We start from the raw sequence: 23,625 nt of genomic DNA on the forward strand, positions 1-23,625 counted from the left end.
ACCATACTTCCTCTGGGCTGGTGCACACTTCTCTGGTACTTTACACACGGGCTCATTTAGTCCTGGGAGGGTAGTCCTGCTCTTACCCCCATTTCGGAGAGGAGAAAACTGATGCAGAGATCTTCAGTGATCTGCCCAGCATCACAGAAATGGTGAGCCAGGCACGCTGGCTCCAAACTTCACACCCTTAACAGCCACGCTCTACTGCTCTGAGGGGACCCCTTTCCTTCCTCCTCAGACTTGGCAGCCGCACCAAGGTTGTGGAAGTGAACGAATTCGCTCCACGCCGACACACAGCAGGACTGCTTTCTCAGGCCGCCCTTATCGTGTCATCATCACTCCCCTCCCCCTCCCTCTTGCCTATGAGGGAGAGAGCTCACTGCCCATTTTATTCTGTGATTTCTGTCCAGTGGTCTGATTCTCTGTTCTTGTGCCTTTCCCAGACTCAGTCCTCTCTAGTGGCTCCAAATATGGCTCCTTATACCTCTGTCCACCACCCCTCACTGTTCATGATTTGTAAGGCAGTTGCAGTGACTCTTCTCATTGGCTGTGGAGCAGACATCTGTAAGGAACTGGCCAATCAGAAACTTCCTTCTGTCCTGCCCCCAACACCACAGGCTGGGAACCTCTGAGCATGAGTAGGGTTGTGCGTGAAGTGAAGGGTATGATGGGGGAGAGGGATTCCATCTAGAGAGGCCAGGCATGAGGAGAAAGGGCTCAAGGTGAGCTGGGACCACAAAGGCCAACCCAGCACTCTGGCCTCTCTCTCTCTCTCTCTCTCAGTTTTGAATTGCTAGGTCCTCTTTCTGGAGTGTGTTAAGTACAAAGGATGCCACTTCCAATCTCTTCTTCAAGTCCATTTACCTCTGCTCAGCCTGTGGGCCTTAGGAAATGGGCATGGGCCTTGTTTACGCGCTCGTGTTTGCCCCTGGGTCTGGCCTTGGTCCCACTTAAGCCCAGGCCAGAGGCCGCAAGCTGGGTGGTATAACAGCTCTTCCTTTTTCTTTGGCCAAAAGGCTGCCCCGACCCAGTTCCAGGAGGGCCCTGATGCTAAAGGATTTGTCCACAAGGAGGGGCCACATGAGCCCCCAGCGTCCCTGTGATGTTACCTGTAGGATGGTAGGTGGGAGCAGTCACAGATATCCACTGAGGCCAAAAAGCCAGCTGCCCCAGGTGACCCTCAGGTACTGGCTAGAGCCGTCAGGGGTTCCTGGCTGGGTTTGGGGATCCAAGATGGTGGTGACCACACCATTACGTTCTGATTAGAGCAACCCCGAGTGAAGGTAGAAATGCTCAGGGTGAGATGCTCTGCTAACCCTACCTGGCTTTACAAACTTGTTAGAGCCTTCAGGTGCAGTGGGGCAGGATGAGGCAGGAAGAACCCACTGGCCTGCCCTGGCTTTTCTGTGGTGTGAGTGAATGACAGAGCACAGATTTCAGCAATAGCAGTGAAAGTTCTCACAAATCTTTAGTGAGTTTCCCGGGAGGGCCTCTGGTGGTACAGCGGGGGCGGGGGCGGAGGGAGGCACAGTCCAGCCCTCAGTCCATTCCCTCTAACTGTCCTGGGCAAACTCACCTGGGGAGGAAGTGGTTTCTCCGTGTATGCCTTTGTCTCTGGGTATGTGTGTGTCAATTAGAATTAGTTTTGCTTCTGAGTGTCAGAAAAACCCAAATAATAGTGTTTTAAATAAGATTGACACTTACTTCTCTTTCACATAAGTGAAGTCTGGCAGTATTTAGTCCAGGTTTGTTATGGAGTCTCTGTAACCATCAGGAATCCAGGCTCTTCCTATTTTATTGTGCCACCAATGACAAACATGATCTCTACCTCATGGTGCAACATGGCTGCTGGATCTCCAGCCACCATAACAGCATTGCAGCCAGCTAAGAAAAGGAAGTGGGGAAGAAGGGCACACACTGCCCCACACTGAAAGCCACATCCACAAGTCACACTGGATACTTCTTTATGTATCCTATTGGGCAGAATTTAATTATACAGCTGCACTTAGCCTCAAGAGAAGACAAAAAAATGGAGTCTTTAGTCTGAGTGGTCACGTGCAAGATTAAAATAAGAAGTCTTGTTACTGAGAAAGAAGGTGGAGCAAATACTGGAGTAGAACTAGCTGTCCTTTCCACAGCATGAGACCTGAGTAGAGGGTTCCGGATGCTGTGTGGTTTCCATAGGCCCCTCTGGACAGCAGCCTGGCTGTGGGGAGGGGGGCTCTGCCTCTTCATCTGAGCCCTGCCTCCAGCTTCGGGGCTTGAAGTCTCCCTTGCAGCTGTGGTGGTAGCAGGAACATGATCTTCCTGGGGTCTCCATCAGGGAGAGGATCAGTTTGATGATCAAGGCCAGCCACGCCATCCCAAAGAGGATCCACAAGGACACTGTGTTCTTGTACCACAGTGGGTACCTCCGGGAGGGGTCCATCCCTAGGGGAGAGGCAAGGTCAGAGGGTGAAGTCCTGGGAAAGTCAGGGCCATGGTTCCAAAGCCGAAATGGACAGACATGGCTTGACACATATCAGCAGAATATAGGAAGTCTAAACTGGCCTGAGATTGTTGGCCTTGTGGTCACCTCTGCAAGATTCCAGGAAGCCTCCCTGGATTGGACTGTGGGTATGGAAACTATATTTCCTTTTTGTCTAAGGTACTCTGTGTTCTAAAATGGGGTCCCTGGACCAGCAGCATCAGCACCACCTCAGACTTTGTTAAGAATGCAAATGATTGGGCCTTGCTCCAGACCTACTGAATCAGAAACCCTGGGTGTGGGCCCAGCAAGAGATTCCGACGCATGATCTCTTGTTTGCCTGTCTCTGTGTGTGTGGTTTTCCTCATATTTGAAGGGAGGTATTTTGCTAGGAGCTTTAGGAAGAACAGATGGAACTGCTGGAGTTTGTATCCTGCCTCAGTTCTCACTAGCTGTGTGACCTTCATCTGTCTGAATGTCCCTTACCTGTGAAGCAGAAAAAATAATTTCTTATCTTTGGTTTTTATGATTAAGTCCGAACTTCTTATCCCAAGGCCCCTATTGACTTCTCCAGCCTCAACTTGCACCCTTTTCCCTTTGAGTGTTGGGCTCTAGTTACTCTGGTCTTTTTCCCCTGGCTTCGTCTATCATCTTTCCTGCCCCAGGGCCTTTGCACTCGCTGTCCGCTAGGCTCAGAATGTCCTTCATTTCTAATTCCTCTTGGCCTGGTTATCTTCTTCCCATCCTTCCGATATCAGTTCAGATGTCACACCCCAGAGACCAGTCTGGGAACCTCTGTTAAAATCTCTCACAGCGCATGTGCTTTTGCTGGGTAAGTTACTTATTATCTCTGGGCCTCGGCTTCCTCATCTGTAAAATGGAGGTAGCGAGGGTGTCCACCTTCTAAGGCTGTTGTGGCTGTCACACGGGTTCATGCATCTCAAGTGCTCAGAATGGTGCCTGCAACATACTGTGGTACACTGTTCACGGTAGCTGGGTGACTGTTGCACTCACCGTTGGGTCCCCAACACAGTCAGGACTGGATGAGTAACAGCTGAGGGAGGGAGTGAAGGGGGGTTGCTGTGAGACTCAGATACGTCATGTCAAGGGTCTGCTCCATAACTTAGTTCTTCCCTCTGTCTGTTTCCTGGGGACTGTCTTGTTTCCTTCATTAGACTGGGATCATTCAAAGGAAGATCCTCCTACTTCCTTGACATCCTTTTCTGTCTTAGCTCCTTTTACCGGCCCCCATCCTATCCTGCTGGACCAAGACAACCTCTCCGTCCTGTCCTCCCATGGCCAGGCCCCTCGCCCGGACCCCAGCTCAGGGAGGATTCCGCAGCCCAGGACCAACCCCGCCGCCTGGCAGGAGCCGGCATTGGATTAGGCTGATTGGGTTATGGGGCCACGATTCCGCTGGCCGTCCCAAATGAGATCAGCACTGAGCCAGCTCACTGCCCCTGCCACCCGCTAGCTCAGCTTGCTCCTGGCAACGGAGGGGAGGAGGTGTTCCTCTCCACATTCATTTCATTTTTTTCAGCCAAAATCACAGGTGGCAGGAGACCTGGCAGCTGGCAAGGCGCTCAACTGAGTTGCAAATGCAATTGTGGGGGCTACGGGTCCAGGGAGGAGCAGGCGGCTGGGACCTGGGGACTGGCCCTGCCACTGCCTTTGGGCAAAGAGGAGCAGCTGCCTGTGGGGACAGCGCCCCTGTGGCTGCTGACTCAGGGACAATGGACACCCACAGTCCAGGTGGTGGACCTTGGCATTCCCATCCAGGAAAGGGGTTTGACTTTCTTGGCTGAGAGACATGGGAGAGTGGGGTTTGTCCCCTCTCAGCTGTGGAAGATTCTGGAACACATGCATTTGAGAAGCCCTGACTTAGCGGTCTATCCTGGACCTGCCCTAGGCTTGCCTGCTCTATGACCTTAATGAACTTTTTTTTTTTTCTTCCCTCTCAGGGCCTCATTTTCTCCTTATAGATGACGCAGCCAAGGGTTCTCAGGGTGGTCACTTGCCACTGAAATGGCTGCAGAAGGAACCAGAGTGAGCAGCAAATCTCTGAAGACGTAGTGAAAAGGGCGGCTCTGCCCGCTGCCCCTCTGGGCTTTTTAAGGGCCTGTGTGAGTTTGGGCCAGGCTTCCTAAGTCAGGGTGTTTGGTCTCTGCTATCCTGTGAGCCATGCTTAGGGACTGGCCGGGCAGGGCTTGGGAGGTCTGACCCCATACCCCTGCCTGGCCAATCCCTACCTGTGGCTTACAGTGCGGCAGAGACCCCGATTAGCCCTGCCCTTCCCTCGGCGGTGGCAGCGGAGGCCTTTCCGCCCATTTCCAGGGTGCCCATGTCTGGAGAGAGCCACCCCTCCTCCCTTGCCCTGCCTGGGGGGGACTGTGGGGCTGCAGCACATCCTCACAGAGATTCCCCTCAACTCCACATAGGTTTTCTCTGTTAGCTCTTCCCATCAAGCCCAGACTTTGGGAGCCCTGGTGATCTATGGCACCAAGAGATCCTAGTTGCGGTCCCGTTCCCACTCTTCTGCCCTCTCTTTGCACTGGGCTCTCTCAGAGAACCAGGTCTTCTGGGTTTAGGACTATCACTGGGAACAAATCCTGAGTTTCATCCTCTGAACTCCAGGGTAGGGGGTGAAGGGTGCTGCAGGACCCGCTGGTCAGAAGAGTATTTCAGGAAGGCCCAAGTGCATCATGGGAGGAAGGGGCTCAGAGTGGAGAGGGAGGCAGGACCTGGTCATACAGAAATGCTTGCAGGCCTCGTCATGGATTTTGTACTCTATCCTGAGACTATGGGAAACACTGAAGAGTCTCAGAGGAGCTGGGCAGACGACATGATAGCACTTGTCATTTTTAGAGGTCGAATAAACCAAAAGGGAACAAGATAGAGACTGCACACATCCACGGTGCCACCCTCACTGTGCTCTTTGTCAATGTAACACAACCAGCCAGATGCCACTGCCCTGCCTGGGCTAGGGAAATTGCAGTGGGAACAGAGAAACGAGGACAGACCCAGGAATCATTCTGTGAGCTGTGGGGGGGCAGATGTGGTCCTTGGCGCTACCGGCCTCAGCTCTCCTAAGACACATCTCTCCACCCTGAGGGTAGGAGGGGAAACATGACCCAGTTGGAAGAAGACTTCCCCAGGATTTCCTTCCAGAGTGAGCCCCCCTCCCAGGATGGAGGCTGTCCGGAAGGGGTGGCATAAAGCATCTGACACTAGACCCTTCTTCCTGGAGAAGGAGCGGTTAAGAGAAGGGGACCTTGCACAGAGGCGAGCAGGTCCTGAGGAGGTCTTAGCCATCACCTAATCCAAGCCCCTCCTTTTACAGACAGGAGCAGAGTGAGGCCCCTAGAGGGGGTGTGTGAAGTGGTTTGGAGAGAGTATGAGTTTTGGAGTCAAACAGATGAGACTTGATATCTCACTAGCTGTGCAATCTCAGGCAAGTTGCTTGGCCTCTCTGAGCTTCAGCTTCCTCCTTAGTAAAATCCGGTGACACTCATGGCTCTAGGTTGCCTGGTGAGCTAGCTCTTTGTTACTTAAAACTGCACATCCATATTCCTGGCTGGGTTCTTTCTCCAAGGGAGTGAAGAGGGCAGGGCTGCCTCCCCAGTTTAAGGCCAAGGGTCCAAACGAGCACAGAGCCCCTTGAGCCCAGTGTGGCAGTGGTGCCAGTGGCCACTGCTCCTACGGTGCACCTTCAGGTGCTGAGGCTGAGCGGGTGGGTCCAGCCACCTCTCCTACCCACCCCACAGAATATCCTCTACTGCCACCTGCTGGGCATCTGACTCAGCTTTATCATGCAAGGCTTTCTAGGGCCCTAGTCTTGCCCACACCGGGTTAAATCACAGATTAATCCCCACCTGGGGCCCTGGGGACCATGCAGCCCATTCTTCCCGGCACTCAGAGTGCTCAGCTGCCAATTGTGTTCCAGTGGGGCGTGTGCGGGGGAGGGGGCGTTCCTTAGTCTCCTGGCCTCTCCAGCCTGATCCTCGTGGGCCCAGCCCAGGGGCAGTGGGAAACTTGGTGTTTAATGGGGCAGGGTGAAGTGGGAAGGAGAGACCCTGGGACAAGGACAGACTGGGGAGGGGGTCAGGCACTCCCTTTTTCTTGTGAGCTCCAAGAATGGGAGTTGAGCCTGTGGACAAGCGAGGCCCTCCCAGTGCTTGTCAAGATGGCCAAGGGTGCGACTTCCAGCCTGAAGCGCTGGTTCAAACTCCAGTTGTCATTTTTGCTCGGTGACCTTAGCCTCATCACACAACCAAGGTGGGTTGATCCTGTATTCTGGACTTCGGGCCTGAAGCCCCCACTGGACCTACCATGCGGCGGGTGCCCCAAGGACTCAGCCAAGGGGGCAGACGAGTGGAGGGCCAGGTCGCTGGTTGTCTAGCCACCCCTCCCGCTTGTCACTGTCAGGGGCTCTCACCAATCACGTAGTCTCCGAAGCCCACGGTGCTGAGGGTGATGAAGGCGAAGTAGAAGCCCTCCATGTAGCTCCAGCCCTCCATGTGGGAGAAGAGCAGTGGGGGCAGCAGCAGGAAGAGAAGGAGGCCTGAGAGGAGGGCGCTGGAGCCTGCCAGCCAGCGGGCCTTGGCCGGGTCCTGGGGGTGCACACAGCGCTCAGCCCCCATGCGGCCTCTGTGCAGTGCAGGGGCTGGGAGCAGGCAGCCTGGGGGGCCTGAGCCGACGACAGAAGGAGGCTGCCCGGGGCCTCTCCGCCTGGCTGTGTTCTCCAGGTTCCCAGCCAAGGCCTTGGTACCTTGTGCACTTCCTAAATACCAGAGGCCACCGTGTCTCCCCCAGTGATGCTCTTTTATTACTAAAAGCCCCCTTCTGGGCAGTGACCTCCTAATCCCACCACATCCCCACCGGTAACTCTGATTCCTAGAAATGGCCCTGTCCCACCATTGACCCCCTGGGGCCCCCCTTCCCACCACAGCTGTCCTTTTCCACGGGAGACCCTCCCAGGGGGCAGTGACTGCCTCCACCATCAGCGGCCAGGGGTCCCGGCAGTGCCTCCTCATTCCACAAGTGACCCTTCCCTCCCTGCTCCCTTGGCCCCTCACCTGCCAGGCACCTCCTAGCCTGCGGGCACAGCGGTGCACCCCCTGCTCCATGAGGTGCCCCAGGTGGTTGAGCACAACGAGGTTGAGTGGGATCCCCACCAGAGCAAAGAAGATGCAGAAGAGGCGGGCAGCCATCGTGTGGGGGCTCAGGTTGCCATAGCCTGTGGGGAGACAAGGGCACCTCGGTGGATCTTTCCTTCCCTGGGGGTCCCCATTCCTAACCCTCTTCTGAGTGGCAGCTGGTGTTTCTGGAGGCCTTCCTGTCCTGTGCAGGCATGGTGCAGGGGCCTATACGTCCATTCCCCCCTTCCCAATGGGGCTGTGTCCCTTGTTTTACAGACTGGAAGACACGCTCTAAGAGGCTCAGCAGTGTGTGTGAGCTCCAACCCACGAAGTGCGAGAGTCCCGTTTTCCCTCTCTTCACTTCCTCCCTCTCTGGTGGACAGAGGAATGGGGGACAGGGGCCCAGGAGGCTTTGGAGCCCCCAGCCCCTGTACCTCTGAGATCTAGAGCACCATTCAAGTTGCTGCGCCCAGGTGGCTCCCAGCACCAAAGCCAGGCCACTCCCGCCCGATGAAGGACTCCCCTAACAGGTCATCTTGCTGGGGGACTCCCATCACCTGTCCAAGCCTTTCTCAGAGCCTCACTGCAGCCTGCGGCTCGTTCCCATCAAGGTCCCTTGAAGGTTCCCATCAAGGTTCTCTCTTTCCTGTCACAGGTCTCAGACCTGATTTGCAGTCCGAGGCTCTTGCCATCTCTCCTGCTCCTACTCTATCCTTCAAAGGTCCTCCCCCCTGACCCCTGCCAATACGCATTTCTTGCACATCTGATCTTGTCTTGATAATCTGATTTCCAAAGGGTCCTAACATACCTGGGATCCTTCCCAAACCTCTTGGGAGTGAGGGGCAGAAGACAGACCATCAGGAGGCCTCCGGGAGGTGGAGGTTGGGGCTTCTGTCATGAAGATAAGGGAGTGGGGAGAGGCTACGGGCGGGTGAGGTGAACCTAAAAGGAGTTTATCCACCTGGCCATTCCTCCCTCCTTCATTCCCCTCTACCCTTGTCTCCCCACTTCTTGGTCACCACTGTCTTGTCTTTCTAAAATGCAAACCTGATTATATCATCTTCCAGGTTATCATCCTTTATGATCCCTCACGTCTGCTGCAGAAAGTCCAGACTCTTGTCCAGCCCATCACTGGTTCCCTGCTTTCCCACTTCTGGCTACACTCCTGCCCTGCTGAACCCCCAGATGCCCTCATGCCTCTGTGCCTTTGAACATGATACTTCCCCTACTAAGAGCTTGCTTCCTTCCCCTCCTTGCCGACCTGTAAGTGGCTCAAGTCAAGCCCTGACCCTCTGGTAGAGGAGCGGCTCCCCCAGCACTCTGCCTGGCTTGGAGGGTAACCTACTCCATGTGTGGGAATGTTTCATTTCCAAGTGTGTTGTTTCTGAGGCTTGTGAACACCTGAAGAGCAGAGGCTGCCTCTTAATCATCTTTATATTCTCAACAATTAGCAGAGGACCGACACTCAATAGGAGCTCACTGCATGTGTGTTGAATGGGTACAAAAATAAATGAATGAATGAATGGAAAATATAGGAATGAATGTATACATAGATTAAATAGATTAAACAGAACTCCTGAGGGGTTTGGGAAGGATTCTTTTCCTCTTGCCTCATATCACCACTTAAAGTCCCCACCCCTGACTCCACACTCACTTGCACTGTATTGAAACTGGTGGTTTAGGCATCTGCCTTACTAAGAGGTCTCAGAGGATACGGTCCCAAGAGAGGCCAAAGCATGTGTTAGTTAGTCTAGAGCACGGGTTTGGGAGTCAGAGGCACTTCCTGGGTTTGAACCCCAGCTCTGTTCCTTGCAGGCTGTGGGACCTGGGGCAAGTGGCTTGACCTTTCTGAGCTTCTGTTTCCTTGTCTGTAAAATGGGGACCTCTCAGTGTGGTGTGGGAATGAAAGGAGGCTGCGGGGGCGTCCTGCAGATGGGAATGTGAGCCCTCGAGCATCTAGTACACAGAAGGGTGCTAAATAAATGTTTGTTGCATGAATGAATGGATGAATGATTGAACTCCACTGAATCAGCTCTGGTCTGAGGGCATCAGATGCCTTGTCTAGAGCTCCAACTACCTTCCCCTTTCGGGCTTTACGGGCTCCTCCTGTAAAGGAAGGAAGTCTCTTTACTACTGGCATGCGGGAAGAGGTAAGCATCTTGGTAAACCTGTCTGCCTGCCTCTTCACCAGCTCCTTCTCCTCCAGCTGTGGGTTCCCCAGGGTCCCATCCTCCATCCCTGGGGGTCTTGTCATTCTGACTGGTGGGATGGCAGCACTTAGATTCCGGATCTGGGAGACCTCAATAGATGACTTTGCTTTTCAAAGGCTGACATGAAATGGGTCTTTCTCACCCCCATCCTACTCTGTCAGCCCTCAGGTCAGCAGAATTGGTGGACATCAATTCAGCCGGTTGAATGCTCCGTGGTCACAGCCCCAGCACCACCTAAGCCCTCTCACATTTCAACATCTCCCACTTGTCACCTCTTTTACTTTGCTAGCCCAGTCCTAAGACACCTTGCCCTACAAGGTCCTCTGTGTTTGGGCTCCCCTGTACCTTCCCAAAGTCAGTCCTCAGTTCCAACCCTGTCTAGCCATCTGGTCCTCCTTATTGTTCCCCAAACACACCAGCCACACTCTATTTCAGGCCTTTGTACATCCTGGCAGGAGATGCTTTCCCCACTTACCCGCCTGGCTGTTCCGTTATTTTGTTTATGTTTCTGCTTCAATGTTACCATATCAATGGCCAACCATCTACAGTAGCCCCCAACCTCCCATTACTGTGGAACTCTCTTTCCTGTCTTTATTTTTCCCTAAGTGCCCTTATAACCCAAATATTGTCTATGTATCAGTTAGTTTGTTATGTGCTCCCACACAGTAGAATGAATGTCAATCCGCCAAAGGCAGGGACTTGCCAGCTTTGCTCACGATTATATTCCTGGCACCTAGAACTCTGTGGCCCACACTGGGTACTCAGTCTTTTTGTTACATGAATGGATGGACAGATGAGTGAACAAATGAGCAAGCTGTGGATAGACTTTGCAGATGATGAACAATTTCAGGGCTCAGGACGGGAGTGTTGTGTGTCTATCAGACCCTATTTCATTCTAGGGCTTGGAAAGTACAGCCTTTACAGGATGCTGGTCCCAAGGTACGGGAAAGAGCAATGCCGTCCCTCAGCTGGGTTTCAAATCCCAGCTCTGCTGCTTACTAGCTACATGACCTTGGGGAAGCATGCAACTTCTCTGTGCCTCAGCCTCCTCATCTGTGACATCAAAGTAATAAAACCTGTGCTTGGAGGTTGGACCCTAAGGACAACATCTTGAATGTTAAAGCAGACCATATGTGTGAGGTGGGGCAGAGCTGGCTCAGACAGCAGAACAAAGCAGACAGGGAAATAGGCCAGGCTAAACACCGTAGAACTGGGAAGAGACACATGTGAAATTCTGAATTCAGGGGGCCAAAGAGATAGGCCTGGGGCAGACGGTGTAGTCAGTGTGGGGTTCAGAGACCTAAGACCCCTACACATGTGACCGTGCGTCAACATCCCATCACCATGGGACTCAATACATGCTGGCAGAATGGGTATTTTTGGAATTCGTTAGTGTGTCAGCATTTGTTGGGTGCCCCTGAATGCTGGGCCTTGTCCTAGATCCCAGGGGTATAGAGATGAATAAATGTCATCCTGGCTGGTCCTTCCAGGTAACAGAGTCCTTGGGGTCTGAGGGGCCTTTCAGAAATGTATGCCTTAAGGTGGACTGGCCAAGCTCCTGTGCAGCCCTGAGCCCTCCTTCCAAGAAGTACCGGCTGATTTAAAACTAGATGGATAGTCCCCTGGGTGCTTCCACCTGGCTCCTCTCTGGGAGGACAGAGGCTGGAACGCTGCTTTCCTGGGGAGAGGGCTCTGGCTGGCCAGAGCTGGCGAGGTAGCCTGAGCCACAGGCGGTGTCAGCCTGCCACCTGGCGGTGATTCTTGAGACGTTCACGGCCAGGGCAGGGGGATGTGGCTTGATTTATTTCCTGGGTCTAGAGCTGGGGTATCTAAGGCTGCTCTTCACCTTCCCCTCCTAAGAGCCCTCAGGCACCCTCTGCTCTTACGAGGGCAGGACTGGCGACATGGCAATGGCAGGGTGAGGAGATCTGGCCCAGGAGTCCTGGGTGTGCGAGAGGAAGGGGATTTGGAGAGGGCGATGATGGGGAGAGGTGGTGCCTTCGTGAGCTGAGGAGCGGCCTCCAGGAATGGCTGTTTCTCCCCAAAGGCTGAGAACAGGTCAGGTTGAAAGGCTCTTTGGGGTTTCTAGCCCCTCTTCCTCACCTCCTCCCTCCCCCGACCCAGGGCCCATCCCCACTACTCCCGGGCTCAGCGTTGGGTGGATTTGGCGAGGAGCCCAGGGCACATACAGCGCCCAGAGCCTCTTTAGTCTGGCACAGGGAAACGCTCTGCCTCCAGAGAGGTTGTGGGAGGCAGAGTCCCCCAAAGCCATGCTTCTTAACCGTGAGGTTGCACAGACGCTCTGGGGGACCTTGGTAAAATGCAGAACCTGATACAGCAGAGCTGTTGTGAGCCTGAGATTCTGCTCCCAAGTGGTGCCTGTATGGCGGGACCACCTGCCCTTGGAGTCCTGAGGCCCTAGTAACCTTGTAACCTCTCCAAAAGGTACTGGTCCCCTGTCCCTTAGGGGGAGGCCACCCTCCCCAGCCCCGCCCACGCGGCCCAATCCTGCTCTTACCAATGGTGGTGATGGTGGACACAGAAAAGAAGAAGGAGCCCATGAGCTCCCAGCGCCCCATGCTGGTGGTGTTGCCGAGGACGATGTCCCCACTTTGGTAGGCTTGGACTATGCCCTGGGGGAAGAGGCTGCAGTGACCACCAGTCTCTGTGGTGTGACTGGGCTCCTGCACCCAAACCCACACACATGGGCACATGCACACACACAGGGACACACACAAACGCATGGCCAATCCTCACAGCCACTGAAGCCAGACTGTCCCGGGCCAGAAGGCACTTCCCCTCCAACCTGGGGCTCCTCAGGGGCAGGAAACACGGGACAGCTCCCTCCCTTCTTTTCCCCCAGAGCCCAGGTCAGCCCAGGATATCTCACTGGCTGGAAGAACACCATTTTTTTCTCTGCTCACTCCCGTTCTTGTAATAAGCACTGGCCAGGCATGACATGTGGTGTTTTAGGGGGCATGAAGATGAAAGAGACATGACCGCGGTCCTCAGCAGGACAGAGACAAACTTAACTCTAATATGGTGCAGTCAGTGCGAACTTGAGGCAATTTAACTGTGTGATAGTGGATAAGACACTCAGCTTCTCTGTGCCTCAGTTTTCTTATCTGCAAAATGGGAACACTAACAACACCTACTTCATAGAGTTGTGAGGGTTAAATGAGGTACTAGGTGTGATGACTTAGAACAGTGCCTGGACGTGGCTGTCATCATTATTATTACAAATATAACGCTGGAGGAATACAGAGAGGAAAGGTGTTCATTCTGATGGGAGTAGGGGCAGAAGCTTCAGGGAGGGGGTGATGTTTTAGTTGGGCCTTCCCTGGGGGTCAGATAGGATTGCTCTCAGTGGAAGGACATTTAGGTAGATGGTAGGCAGGACTGCACCTGGGACCTCAAATAGGGAGACTGAAAGGCCATTGTGAGCCAGGCCATGCTTGGCTCTGCTCTACCAGGGATAGAGTGACAGGTCTCCTCTAAGGCCACTTAGCGGAGGAGAGGCAAGCTCAAGTTGTGTGCTCTACAGCAGCTGGCAGTGTGGAAGTTGGTGGCAGAGAGGAGGAGGAAAGACACCTGCAGGGGTGAGCGAAGGGGAGGGCCTGGCCTGCATCCTGGCACAGGGTGGTCCCGGAAGAACAGAGAGGAGCTATTCAGAAGCCCAGACCTCTGGCCCTATTGGTGTGAGTAGTGAGGAGCATGCGTGGTGTGAAGCCAGTGGAGGAGGAAGGTTGCCTGGTCTTGACCTTGGGGGAACTTCATGGCTGCTAGGAAGTTGCATGTACATGTCTGTACTCAGAGGGGAGATCTGGGTTGGAGATACCATGTCCTTGTTCCTGGGGATGAAACCAGAGGTCGGCTTGAGTGGGGTGACGCAGGAGGGGGTTGTAGGGGGAAGTGTATGGAGAGGAAAGCCTTGCCGAAACACCCACATTCACAGGTGCACACTGAGGCAGTGCTCATGGTGGTTTGCAGCCCAGCTTCCTGGCTATGTAGCCATGTATTCGTATTTAACCTCTCTGAGCCCCTGTTTCTTCATCTCTAAAACTGGGATGATAACAATGATACCTACCTGTTAGGTAGGTGAGGATGAAACAAGCTAATACACTAGGGACAGTGCTCCACACACAGCAAGTGCTACACAGAAGCAGTTAGTATTGTTATCGTCCCATCATTGTCATCGTCCGCGGGCCCAGGGAAGTTGTGCAAGACCAGTGGCACAATGCCTCCAGGGCCAGGCGGAGGACTGTAGACGTTTAGAGATGGGAAGTAGAGGTGCTACATTAAGTCCTTAGTGGAGATGGCCCGTGCCCTGTCCAGCTCCAGGCCCTGCTGAGGCTCAGTCCAACGGCTCAGGACTCCACCCCAGCCCTGGTGCCAGGATGTAGGCCCTGTCCTCTGGGAGGGGATTTCGGGCTTCAGGTGCAGTTGTCTGGGCTCCCGGGCCAAGCCAGGGCCTGAGATGTTAATGCATCTTCCGTATCTCAGCGGCTCCCAGTCCAGCATCGCCTACCCTGAGTTGGAGGAGACCTTCAGCTATCCTCCACCGCCGCCCCAAGAACCCTCCCTTGCTCTCCCTTCTCCGCAGGCCTGGCTGGGTCCTCACCCTCTGAGCAGTCTCAGTGCTCAGGAACCCCTGCATCCTCTGGCCCACCGTTCCCTTCTGCCGGTCCAAGCCTCCGCGCCCAGCCCAGTGTCCCAGAACGTGGGGTCAGTGTCCCAGCCCAGTGACCACGCATCCTTTCCTCCTTCTGCCTGACCCGCGTCTGCGCACTTGGAGCCCCAGGACCCTGGCACGCACTCCTGGACCCCATTCCACCACGACCCGGACAGGCGCTCCCTTTCCCCCAGACCCGGAGGGTCACGCCCGTGTTTCTGCTCATTCTTAGGCACTGCGGAGCGCCCCCTGCCGCCCTCGCCCCTAATTCGCGTATTTGCACTCGGCGGCCAGGCGTGCCCTTCCGTCCTTCGCCCGCCGTCCGACCCCGACACAGCACCGCCCGGTCCAGTTCGACTCCCTCCCTGCGACCTCCCAAGCCGGTCGAGCGAGCCCTGCCCGTGTTCTGAGTCGACCGGGTCGGCCCTGGCAGCTCCTGACCCGGTCGTCCTCATCCCAAAATTCGGTGTTTGCTCCAAGAAACTCTCAACTGGGCGGGTCGTGCCCTCTCGCCCCTGCAGGGTTCACAGTGCGGCACCGCGCCGCACGTTGCTCTGGCCGGAGCGGACGACTTTCCCTGGCTGTCCAGCCCACCCCTCTCTCCCCGACCCCGCTACACCGGCCCTTGTCGTCCCTGCGTCTTAACCCCTCCACCCTTCTTTTGGAGAAGAGTTCCCGTCGTTTTCTTGTCCGGAGTTAGGACGTGCCCTGTCGCCCTCTGCCCGCCACCCTGTGCTGCCCTGTCCCGGATCTGCCCCCCGCACCCGAGCCGGCCCCGCTCGTCCCTGACCCGGATCAGCGAGTCCAGCGCCGGGCCGTCCAGACACGTGAAGTTCCGCAGCAGCGCCCACTTGTCGCGCTGGAATTTCGCGCTGGAATCCTTCGCCGCGGGGCTCTCCAGCATCCAGAACACGCCGGTGCCCAGAGCCAGGTAAGCCAAGTAGGTGAGTAGCAAGAGCACGATGCCTGGCACCACGCAGCCCTGGGCCTTGCCTTCGGGCGCTGCCCGGGCTCTCTGCCTGCACATAGTAGGACAGACAAAGAAACTGGAGCTGGGAGCCATGGGCGGAGGTGGAAAAGAAGGGCTTGGCGCTCTGCTGGTCCCTTCTCCGGCCAGCAGCTGCTTGTGCCCAGTTTTCTCAGCAGAGGAGGCGCGTGCTGGACAACCCTGCCCCACCCTGCAGCGGGATCCAATCCCAGGGACAAAACGAGGCCCTGAGCTGTGGCATCTGGCCCCGCCTCGAATGTGTATGGAGTGCCCACCCCTCCAGGCCCAGCTGGGGAGAAGGGGAGGGCTGCTGGGTGACCGCAGGCGCTCAGAAGGAAGGGGTCCAGAGGCCTCAGCTGTCCTGGAGCAAAACAGTGGGAGGGGCTTCTGGAGACCACACTTAGAGGGAAGAGAAAGTAGAAGCCAAGTTTATTGTTTTAGGGCCCCTGCCTGAGTCCTTGGACCCTGGGACTACCTCCAGGACTTGCTGCCTTTCAAGTCCTCCCTGGATCTGTCACACCATCATCCTTTCCTTTGCGTACCCAAAGACGAGGATCCCAGCTGATGACCAGTTGTCCATGCACTTGGGAGACAGAGGAGCCTTGACCAGCAGGCTTATCCACTCCCTACTTCTGAAGAGGCCCCTGACTCCCTTCTCAACCCAGAATGGAGGAAGGGTCCTGGGTAGGTATGGAGTCCCCAGGGATCCTCAGCTTCAAATCAGGAAGTCCTGGGGTGTAACCTAGGTCTCTCTTGCTGCAGTCAGTCCTTCCCTGGGTGTCCCGCCTGGAGCCTCCTCTGCTTCACAGCCTTGCCTCAGGCCTGTCCAGAGGTCCCTGGCCACTTAGGGACCTGCCTTGCTGGCAGGGTCCTGGGAAAGGTAGGGGCCGAGGTTTGCAGTCCTTGGTGAGTATGGGCCTTGGGATGGACTGGTCTAACCTGCCCTCTCCTTCTGGCCAGAAGTGTCGCAATCTGTCAGAAGAAAGGCCAGGCGACGGAGCTTGCTCCCAAGGGGAATCTGTGCCTCCATGGAGCTCATTTCCTGGAAGTCTCCTGGGACCTGCTGACTCTCCATTTTCCCAGGGAAACATGTGTTTGAAAAGGCTCTTAAGAAGACACGATCCCGGAGGGAGTGATGGAGTCAAGGGGTGCCCTGGGCGGGGTGGGAGGAGTCAGGGGAGACCATTTCCAGGAAAGTGGGCGGGACACCAAAGACCTCCTAAACCTTGTTCACTGACAGCTCTAGACTTCTAAGCAAGAGGCACTGGCAGGCTTTGAGAGGGAGCTTGCCTGCCCCTCAGTGTAGCTTCCTGAGGGCTGAGATCCTGTTTGCACTAAGACTCTCCAAAGTCCCTGCCCCTCTCCTTTACCCTCACTGCCAGCCATTCCCATGGGCTCTCTCATACCTCTCATGCCCCTGTCATAGCACTTTGAGTATGGGGTTAGGATTGCCTCTCTACTTGGCAACCCCAGTCTTTCCACTCGCCTAAATACACACAGAGAGCTCGAACTTTCTTTCTTGTACCCCAGAGCCTGACACAGTGCCCAGCACATAGTGGGGCCCAGACCAGTGCACTTCTCCAATAAAGTGAAAGTACAGTCATCCTTTGTGTGTGTCCTGTAGGAGGCCTCCTGGGAGGGGGATGGTGTGAGCAGGACAATAGGGATTTGGCCATAGTGACCCATGTCTGGTCACTTTTGAGGAGAAAAGGACAGGGGCTCTGAGACAATGGCATACATCTTGCTTCTGTCATTGCTCCGGTCTTGACATCTCCTTTCTGTCACTTTCTTGGACACTCCTGCCTCCTTTCTTTCTCCGGTGAGCTCCTGCCGCCAGTCCTGGCTGGGAAATGAGTGGATTGGGAGAGAATAATGTGGAGTGGGAAATCCAGCGGGCATATGGGCTGGGCTGGGGAAGCTGGGAGGGGCTCCTGGGGCCACTGGGGAGCCTCATGCAGAGACTGGGATCTTCTGAGGTCTGGAGAGCCCGTTGGTCTCAGGGGCTCCCTCTTCCTTGAGGCCGAGGTCCCTGCTGAGCAGCCAGAGCTGGGAGCACCTGTGCAGAAGCAGGGGACCCAGTGGGAGGACCAGTGCCAGCCATGCCAGGCCCAGGAGGATCCAGATGGCCGCCAGGCTCCGGTACACTGAGATGTAATGCTTGCTGGGGTCCGTGCCTGGCAGGGAAGGGAGACATGTTAATTGCCAGGGGTCTGCGTGCACAACCACCCCCACCCCCACCAGGTCCATAGGGGCCCTGCCAGCCTCCTCATAACATGGATCAGCAATGGAGGTCTCTGGGGGAAGATGAGGGGTTCCAGACCAGCAACTGTGGAGGGTGTTGTGAGAATCCACAGCAGCCTCAGAAATCACTCATCTCTTCCAAAGAACCAGGGGTTATCTGATCCTCAGTAGGTACCCCCATTGACATCTCCCCATCCTCCCAATCCCGGTGTCTCTGACCCTGAAATACATGACTGGCTCCTTCTCACCAACAACATAGTCCCCAAAGCCGATGGTGCTGAGAGTGATGAAGGCAAAGTAGAAGCCCTCGCCAAAACTCCAGCCCTCCACGTGGCTGAAGACCATGGGTGGGAAGACGAGAATGACCAGAGTCCCCAGGGTCAGGAACAGAGCCAGGCCCAGGATCTGCAATAGCTGGAAGGGGGAAGGGAGTCTGTCTCTGAGTCCACTTGGAAGGCCCCAGGACTGTGTGGGGAGAGGAGTCTGGGGCAAATTTGGGAGTGTGGCTGGGTCATAGCTAGGTCCCTTTCCTGTTCTGCAGACCTTTGGGGTGGGGCTTAGATCTATGTGCGCGTGATCTTGCCCATGGAAAGATTTGGTCAGAGGGATTGTATTCGTGGGTCAGGACAGAATTTGGAGATTCCTTTGGACTGGGGGATCCACTTGTACTGAAATGTCCCAGACTCCTCTGCACCCTTGTCCTCCTACTGTGCCTGGCCAATGGGGTGAGCACTGGGGGCACGCTGGGTGGTCTGGTGTTTATTTTCAACCACAGGAAAGGGCGCTGAAGCTCTGCCATGACCATGTAGATGCACCATGTTGATCGACTATCAGCAGGAGGCATCCAGCTGTTGGCTCCTTCAAGATGTATGGCGGCTACAGACAACTGCCTGGCTCAAGGGCATGCCTTCCCAGGAAGGCTGCCTGGTGCTTAATAGAAGCAGGGATCTCAAGCAACTTCTGGTCGTTCAGCCCGCTGTGCGGCTACTCCAATGCTGGCACACTTTGCAGAGCTCCTTGAGAGCCTGAATCGCATTCAGCCTCTCCCTCTGCCCACTCCTTTCCTTCCACCGGTGCCTATCCAGTACCTGCTTGCCATACTCCACTTCAGTGTCAGCTTGTGAAGGATCAACCTGCAACAAGTTCTGTCACAGCAGGGCTGCAGGGAGGGAGGGGCCCTACCTGGAAGCGTCTGGGCTGGTCCTCCCACCTCTCAAGGGTGGTCAGGTGGCTACGCAGCCCTGTGCCCAGGTGGTTGAGGAAGATCACGTTGAGTGGAATGCCCACCAAGGCATAGAAGACACAGAAGACCTGGCCTGCCTCAGTACTGGGCGCCAGGTTCCCGTATCCTGCAGGGGGGGAGGAGTGTGTAAATGTGGGGAAGAGAGAGTTCAGAACTGCCTCCCCTACAGACTCTAGCGGAGGTTGGTGGTCTTCCGCCACCTCTGGGGGAAGTAGGGGAAGCTCCCCCATCTCACGAACACTCTTCCCATTCTCTGCTAGAGTGATCTCTATTTATAAGACTCCTGCGGCTCTTTCAAGGCTCGTCTTAAATGACACTGCCTCTAGGAAGCCCTTCTGACTGCCACCCTTTTCCTCCCTACTAAGTGTGATTCCCCACAGTGCTTTGTGTCATTCCTATCTAATTATCTACGTTGCCTTGTACTATTTTTTTTTAAAAAAATCCTTACCCGAGGATATGTTCACTGATTCTAAGAAAGAGGAAGGGAGAGAGAGAAACATAAATGTGAGAGAGAAACATCCATCAGCTGCCTCCCGAACGCAACCCAACTGAGGATCAAACCCACAACCCCCTGGTGAACAAGACGATGCTCCAACCACCTGAGCCATCTGGCCAGGCGTGTACTGTTGTTTTTGGTGTGTTTATCTTATTCCTCTTCATTGGATTGGAAGCCCCTTGAGGACTGAGTCTGAGTCTGACCCAAGTTCGTGTGTATCCCCCACCCCTACTCCTTCCTCTGCCTCCCGTGTCACCAGGGCTCAAAGAAGCTGTTGGACTTAACTGGCCTTAACTAAATGGATCGGGTTTGTGGGGGCCTGGGGGTTTCTTTGAGGGAGATGCAGTGGGTGTTCTGGCTGAGGGGTGTAGCAGACACTCTCAGTGCCCCTTTGGAACACCTGGGATATCAGCCACAGCTTTGTGGACAGTTCCTGTAGTACACATAGATAACTTCCTACCCTAAGTCCCTGCATCTCTCTGTACCCGAGAGATTTTTCTGGCAGCAGGAGCCTCTCATCTGTGGGCACGTCCAAAATACTAAAGAGTTAATACATCCAGGATTAGCTCTCAACCAGCCAGGGCAGGAGTTAGGAGACAAATTTCCCTGGTTTTTTGCCTCTCGCAGGGGCTGTTCTGAGGATGGGCTCTATCTAGCCCCTCAGAGGGTCCCCAGCGGGCATAAGCCCAGTTGCCCTACCCAGGAATCTGCTCATTGATGCAAACTTTATTGCTTTTTCTCCCTATTTCACTTCCTCACTTCTCCACTGGTGCTTCCTGGAGCCGTCTCCTAGAAAAACCACATCCTTGTTTCAGCATCTGCTTCTGAATAACCCAAATATAGATAGAGAAAGCCCTTCTTCACCCTACCCGTTACCTATGGTAGTGACGACTGTGCCCGCAAAGAAGAAACTGCTGCCGAAGTCCCAGTTGCTGGGGTTGGTGGAGTTGCCTTTGGGGTTCACGCCCTTCACCCAGGCTTCCATGATGACCTATGGGATGGCAGGAAGAGAGAGCTAACAGCACCACCTGTTGGTCAAGTTCTCAGTAGGTGCTTTTGTTGTCACCTCACTTAATGATATTCTCAGAAATTCTTATTTCCACTTCATGGAAAAGGAAACTAAGCCTCAGAGTGGCTATTTGCTCAAGATCATTGGATCCCAAATGCACTGTCTGTCCACTGTCCAGGACTGACTGCAGTGTGGGCTGTGAATGTGAGCTGGTGAACTGGAATGGCCAAAGGAGGCAGAAGATCCTTAAGGATTGGACCAGGTGGGCAAGGTTGCCTATGGCCAAGAGTGTGAGGTGCAAATGTTTTGTAATGACAATGGGTTGGATGTTCCTGGGAGGGTTTAGCTTGGGAACACAGGGTTTGGGGTCCTCTGGGAAGGCATTGGGCTGCCTTCCCACTGGGCTGAGGATTCTCTGTGCTTCCATTGAGCTGGTACCCTTGCTCTTTGCTGCCCCCTAGTGACTGTCTGCCCAGACCTACGCTAGAAATTCCGTAAGAGGCCCGGGCAAAGGTCTCCTGCGCGTGTGTTGCTCTTTGTTGCAGGTGTATGCATGCTTTATGTGTATGTTGAGTATGTGATGCTTTCTTTGTGTGTATGTGTGTTGGGTGTGTATTTACAGAACCTGAACCTCTCCCTGTAGACCCCTCCCTTGCCTCTGCCCCTGGGCAGGGCTCCCTCCCCATCTGCTCCCAGACCCAAAGGCAGGCAGAAACCAGTGGGGGAGGGGGCAGCTCTAGCCTTTAGTTCTTGTGGGAACCACTTCCCCACTGAGCTCTGGCCAGGGTGGGGTAGTCCCCATGGGCCAGGCCGGTTAGGGGTCCTGACACAGGCTGTCTGCTTCTTCTCACTTTGGCAGAACTGGCCCCTTCACATGTGGACTTTGGCCTCTCTCTCTTTCCCACACACCCAGACAGACCAGGATGGAACATTCTGGAACACACCCTCTCCCTGGAGACCCTCCCCCTTGGGAGCCACTCTTGCCCTGGACCTGGGTGTCCCCCATCCTGGCGTTCTCCATCCCACTTAGGAGGGGCCTTGACGTCATCAAGCTGCTGAGTGGGGCACCCCATGTGGACCTCCTGCCTTTCTCTAAGAATCCACGGTGGGGAAAGTCTGGCACTGGTCCTATGAACCTGAGAGTGGCCTCATTTCCTGATGGAGTCAGCCCTTCATACTGCTTGTAGTATTGTTTATAGTTTTTTTCCCCCCTTGTGATTTGAACAGCAATGTGTGTTCTGGAATCTCATCCCAGAATTCTGCTTTTCAGCGAGACATCCCTAGGCAAGTGAGGTCCCTCCTAAGGGGCTGAGGACTTAGGGATGTCCTGGCTGCCCTCGGGAGGCCCAGGGTGGGATGGGGGTGAATCAGCGGCACCTCTGTCAGGGCTGCATCAAGCCTATTTTTACAGAGCTTTCCACCCCAGCCACCAATCCTTCCCACACGCCCTGGATTTTGCCTCTAACCCAGGGCTGAGGGGAAAGGAGGTGCTAAGGCCTCCAGGGCTCCTCCCGGTCCCCACTGCACACCTCCTGGAGTCCCGAGCTACTTCCGAATCCTTCTCAGTCCTGACATGGGTGCTATGGCCCCAGCCCAGCATTTCTGGGGAGCAAGGATGTGAAACCTGAGGCTGGAGGCCTCATTTCCCGGAAGAAAGGGCTGGGGCAGGTCTCTCACAACCAACCCATCTTCTAGGCCAGCTGTTCTCCATCTTGAGTGGGCACCAGCATCGCTGACTCAGTGGGTCTGGCATTTCTAACAAGCTCCCCGGTGACTGATGTTGGAGCGGCAGGTTTCAGGGGCCACACTTTGAGAACTGCTGCTCTAGGCTGTATCCTGCCTGGCACTTAAGCTCAGTTGAGTGGTGAAGAGAAGCAGCCTGGGCATGAGCCCTGTCTCCTCCTCCGAAGGTGCAACCTTGGCCGGCATACGCCACCTCTGTGCCCCAGTTCCTCCCTACAAACTGGACATACTGCTAGTTTAGGCGATTATGAGAGAACACGTGAAACACTGGGCCCCAGGTGATGGATCGCGACTGGCCTAACCCCGGTGTGGTGATGCTGTTCCCCACTGTTTAAGGCATGTTGTAAGTGCTCAGTAAATACCAATGATCATTGTGATGGCCCTGCATCCGGCTTGTTTCTTTGAGGTGGGCGTTGTCATTCACTCTGTCCCCTAGTCTCAGATGCATTCACCTTCCCCAACAACACCTAGCTTTTGCCTTGTTTCCTGGAGAGAGCACTCTGGGGCCCCAAGGTTGGTGCAGGGAAGACGAAGGGGCCCAGGCAGGGGGCGACCCGCTCTGCCATCAGAGGGAGTTTCCCGCGGGCGGGAGCAGGGCTGGTGGAGCTCCATCACCCTGCCTGTACTCACCACGCGCAGCTCCAGGTGGAGCCAGGCTGGCGATGGCCAGTGTGGTGGCTGCTCTTGGCCTTTATCTGTGTCTGCCACCAGCAGCCACAGCCTGAGTGTGGTCCCTGAGCACAGGGACGTGGGCTGGGGAGAGGGTGGGAGGAACAGGGGCCCCAGGGCTGCGGTTGGGGAAGTGCGGAAGTGTGGGAGAAGGGGATTCGCACAGCATGGAAAGCACTCATACGCAGTTCACATTTATGCAGCAATGGCAGCTTAGAAAGTGCTTTTAATCTGCTGTTGAATATCTGCAGCACAGATAACGATTGTCCTCCTCACCTCCTCATTGAGGAACTTTGGGGCCAATGTCACAGTGTTCCAGTTTTAGGCCTGGATCTAAGTCTCCCTTGGCTCTGTTCCCACACCCTCTGCTTCCAAACAGGCCCTTGGTCCTGGGTTGTGGCTCTGGACCTGCCGCGAGAACCCCCATTCTGCCCACCATCCCGCAGCAGCGTCCCCCCTTCACCTGCACAAACTGCTCCAGGGCCTGCTGGTCCAGGCAGGTGTAATTCTCCAGGAAGCGCAGCTTCTCAAACTGAAACTGGTCCCTGGACTGAGCCTCCGCCTGCTTCTCCAGCATCTGGAAGACCGTGGCGCCGAGCAGCAGGTAGCAGATGTAGGCGAGCAGCAGGGGCAGCAGCCGGCCACCCCAGCAGTGGCAGAGGCCAGCATGGGGCATGGCGTGGCCAGGACTCTGCCAGGTGTGTGGGGCTGGCTTTGGGAGGAGAAGTGGGAAGTGCCTGGGGGACCTG

At 55.2% G+C, this 23,625-nt stretch overlaps 2 protein-coding genes across 3 annotated transcripts; both read right to left on the reverse strand.

Moving 5' to 3' along the window:
- Window positions 1–2,075: 2,075 nt before the first annotated feature.
- On the reverse strand, window positions 2,076–15,550 carry KCNK17 (potassium two pore domain channel subfamily K member 17). The gene is made up of 5 exons (XM_054568736.1): window positions 15,278–15,550; window positions 12,334–12,448; window positions 7,543–7,703; window positions 6,903–7,077; window positions 2,076–2,430 (listed from the first exon to the last, which is right to left on the reverse strand). Exons 1-5 carry the CDS (start codon window positions 15,548–15,550, stop codon window positions 2,120–2,122), a joined length of 1,035 nt encoding a protein of 344 aa, XP_054424711.1. The 3' UTR covers window positions 2,076–2,119.
- Window positions 15,551–16,217: 667 nt separating this feature from the next.
- On the reverse strand, window positions 16,218–23,552 carry KCNK16 (potassium two pore domain channel subfamily K member 16). 2 transcript variants are annotated; one of them, XM_054568738.1, is made up of 5 exons: window positions 23,340–23,552; window positions 20,332–20,446; window positions 18,899–19,065; window positions 17,965–18,130; window positions 16,218–16,297 (listed from the first exon to the last, which is right to left on the reverse strand). In XM_054568738.1, the coding sequence occupies exons 1-5, from the start codon at window positions 23,550–23,552 to the stop codon at window positions 16,218–16,220; spliced, it is 741 nt and encodes a 246-aa protein (XP_054424713.1). The 2 variants fall into 2 exon arrangements, with proteins under 2 accessions (XP_054424713.1, XP_054424712.1); XM_054568737.1 differs by lacking the exon at window positions 16,218–16,297 and adding an exon at window positions 17,426–17,649.
- Between the last annotated feature and the right edge of the window lie 73 nt (window positions 23,553–23,625).

Source organism: Pteronotus mesoamericanus, unplaced genomic scaffold (genome assembly GCF_021234165.1).
Source record: "Pteronotus mesoamericanus isolate MK-2021 breed Mesoamerican mustached bat unplaced genomic scaffold, CSHL_Meso_final contig_20, whole genome shotgun sequence".
Taxonomy (NCBI): domain Eukaryota; kingdom Metazoa; phylum Chordata; class Mammalia; order Chiroptera; family Mormoopidae; genus Pteronotus; species Pteronotus mesoamericanus.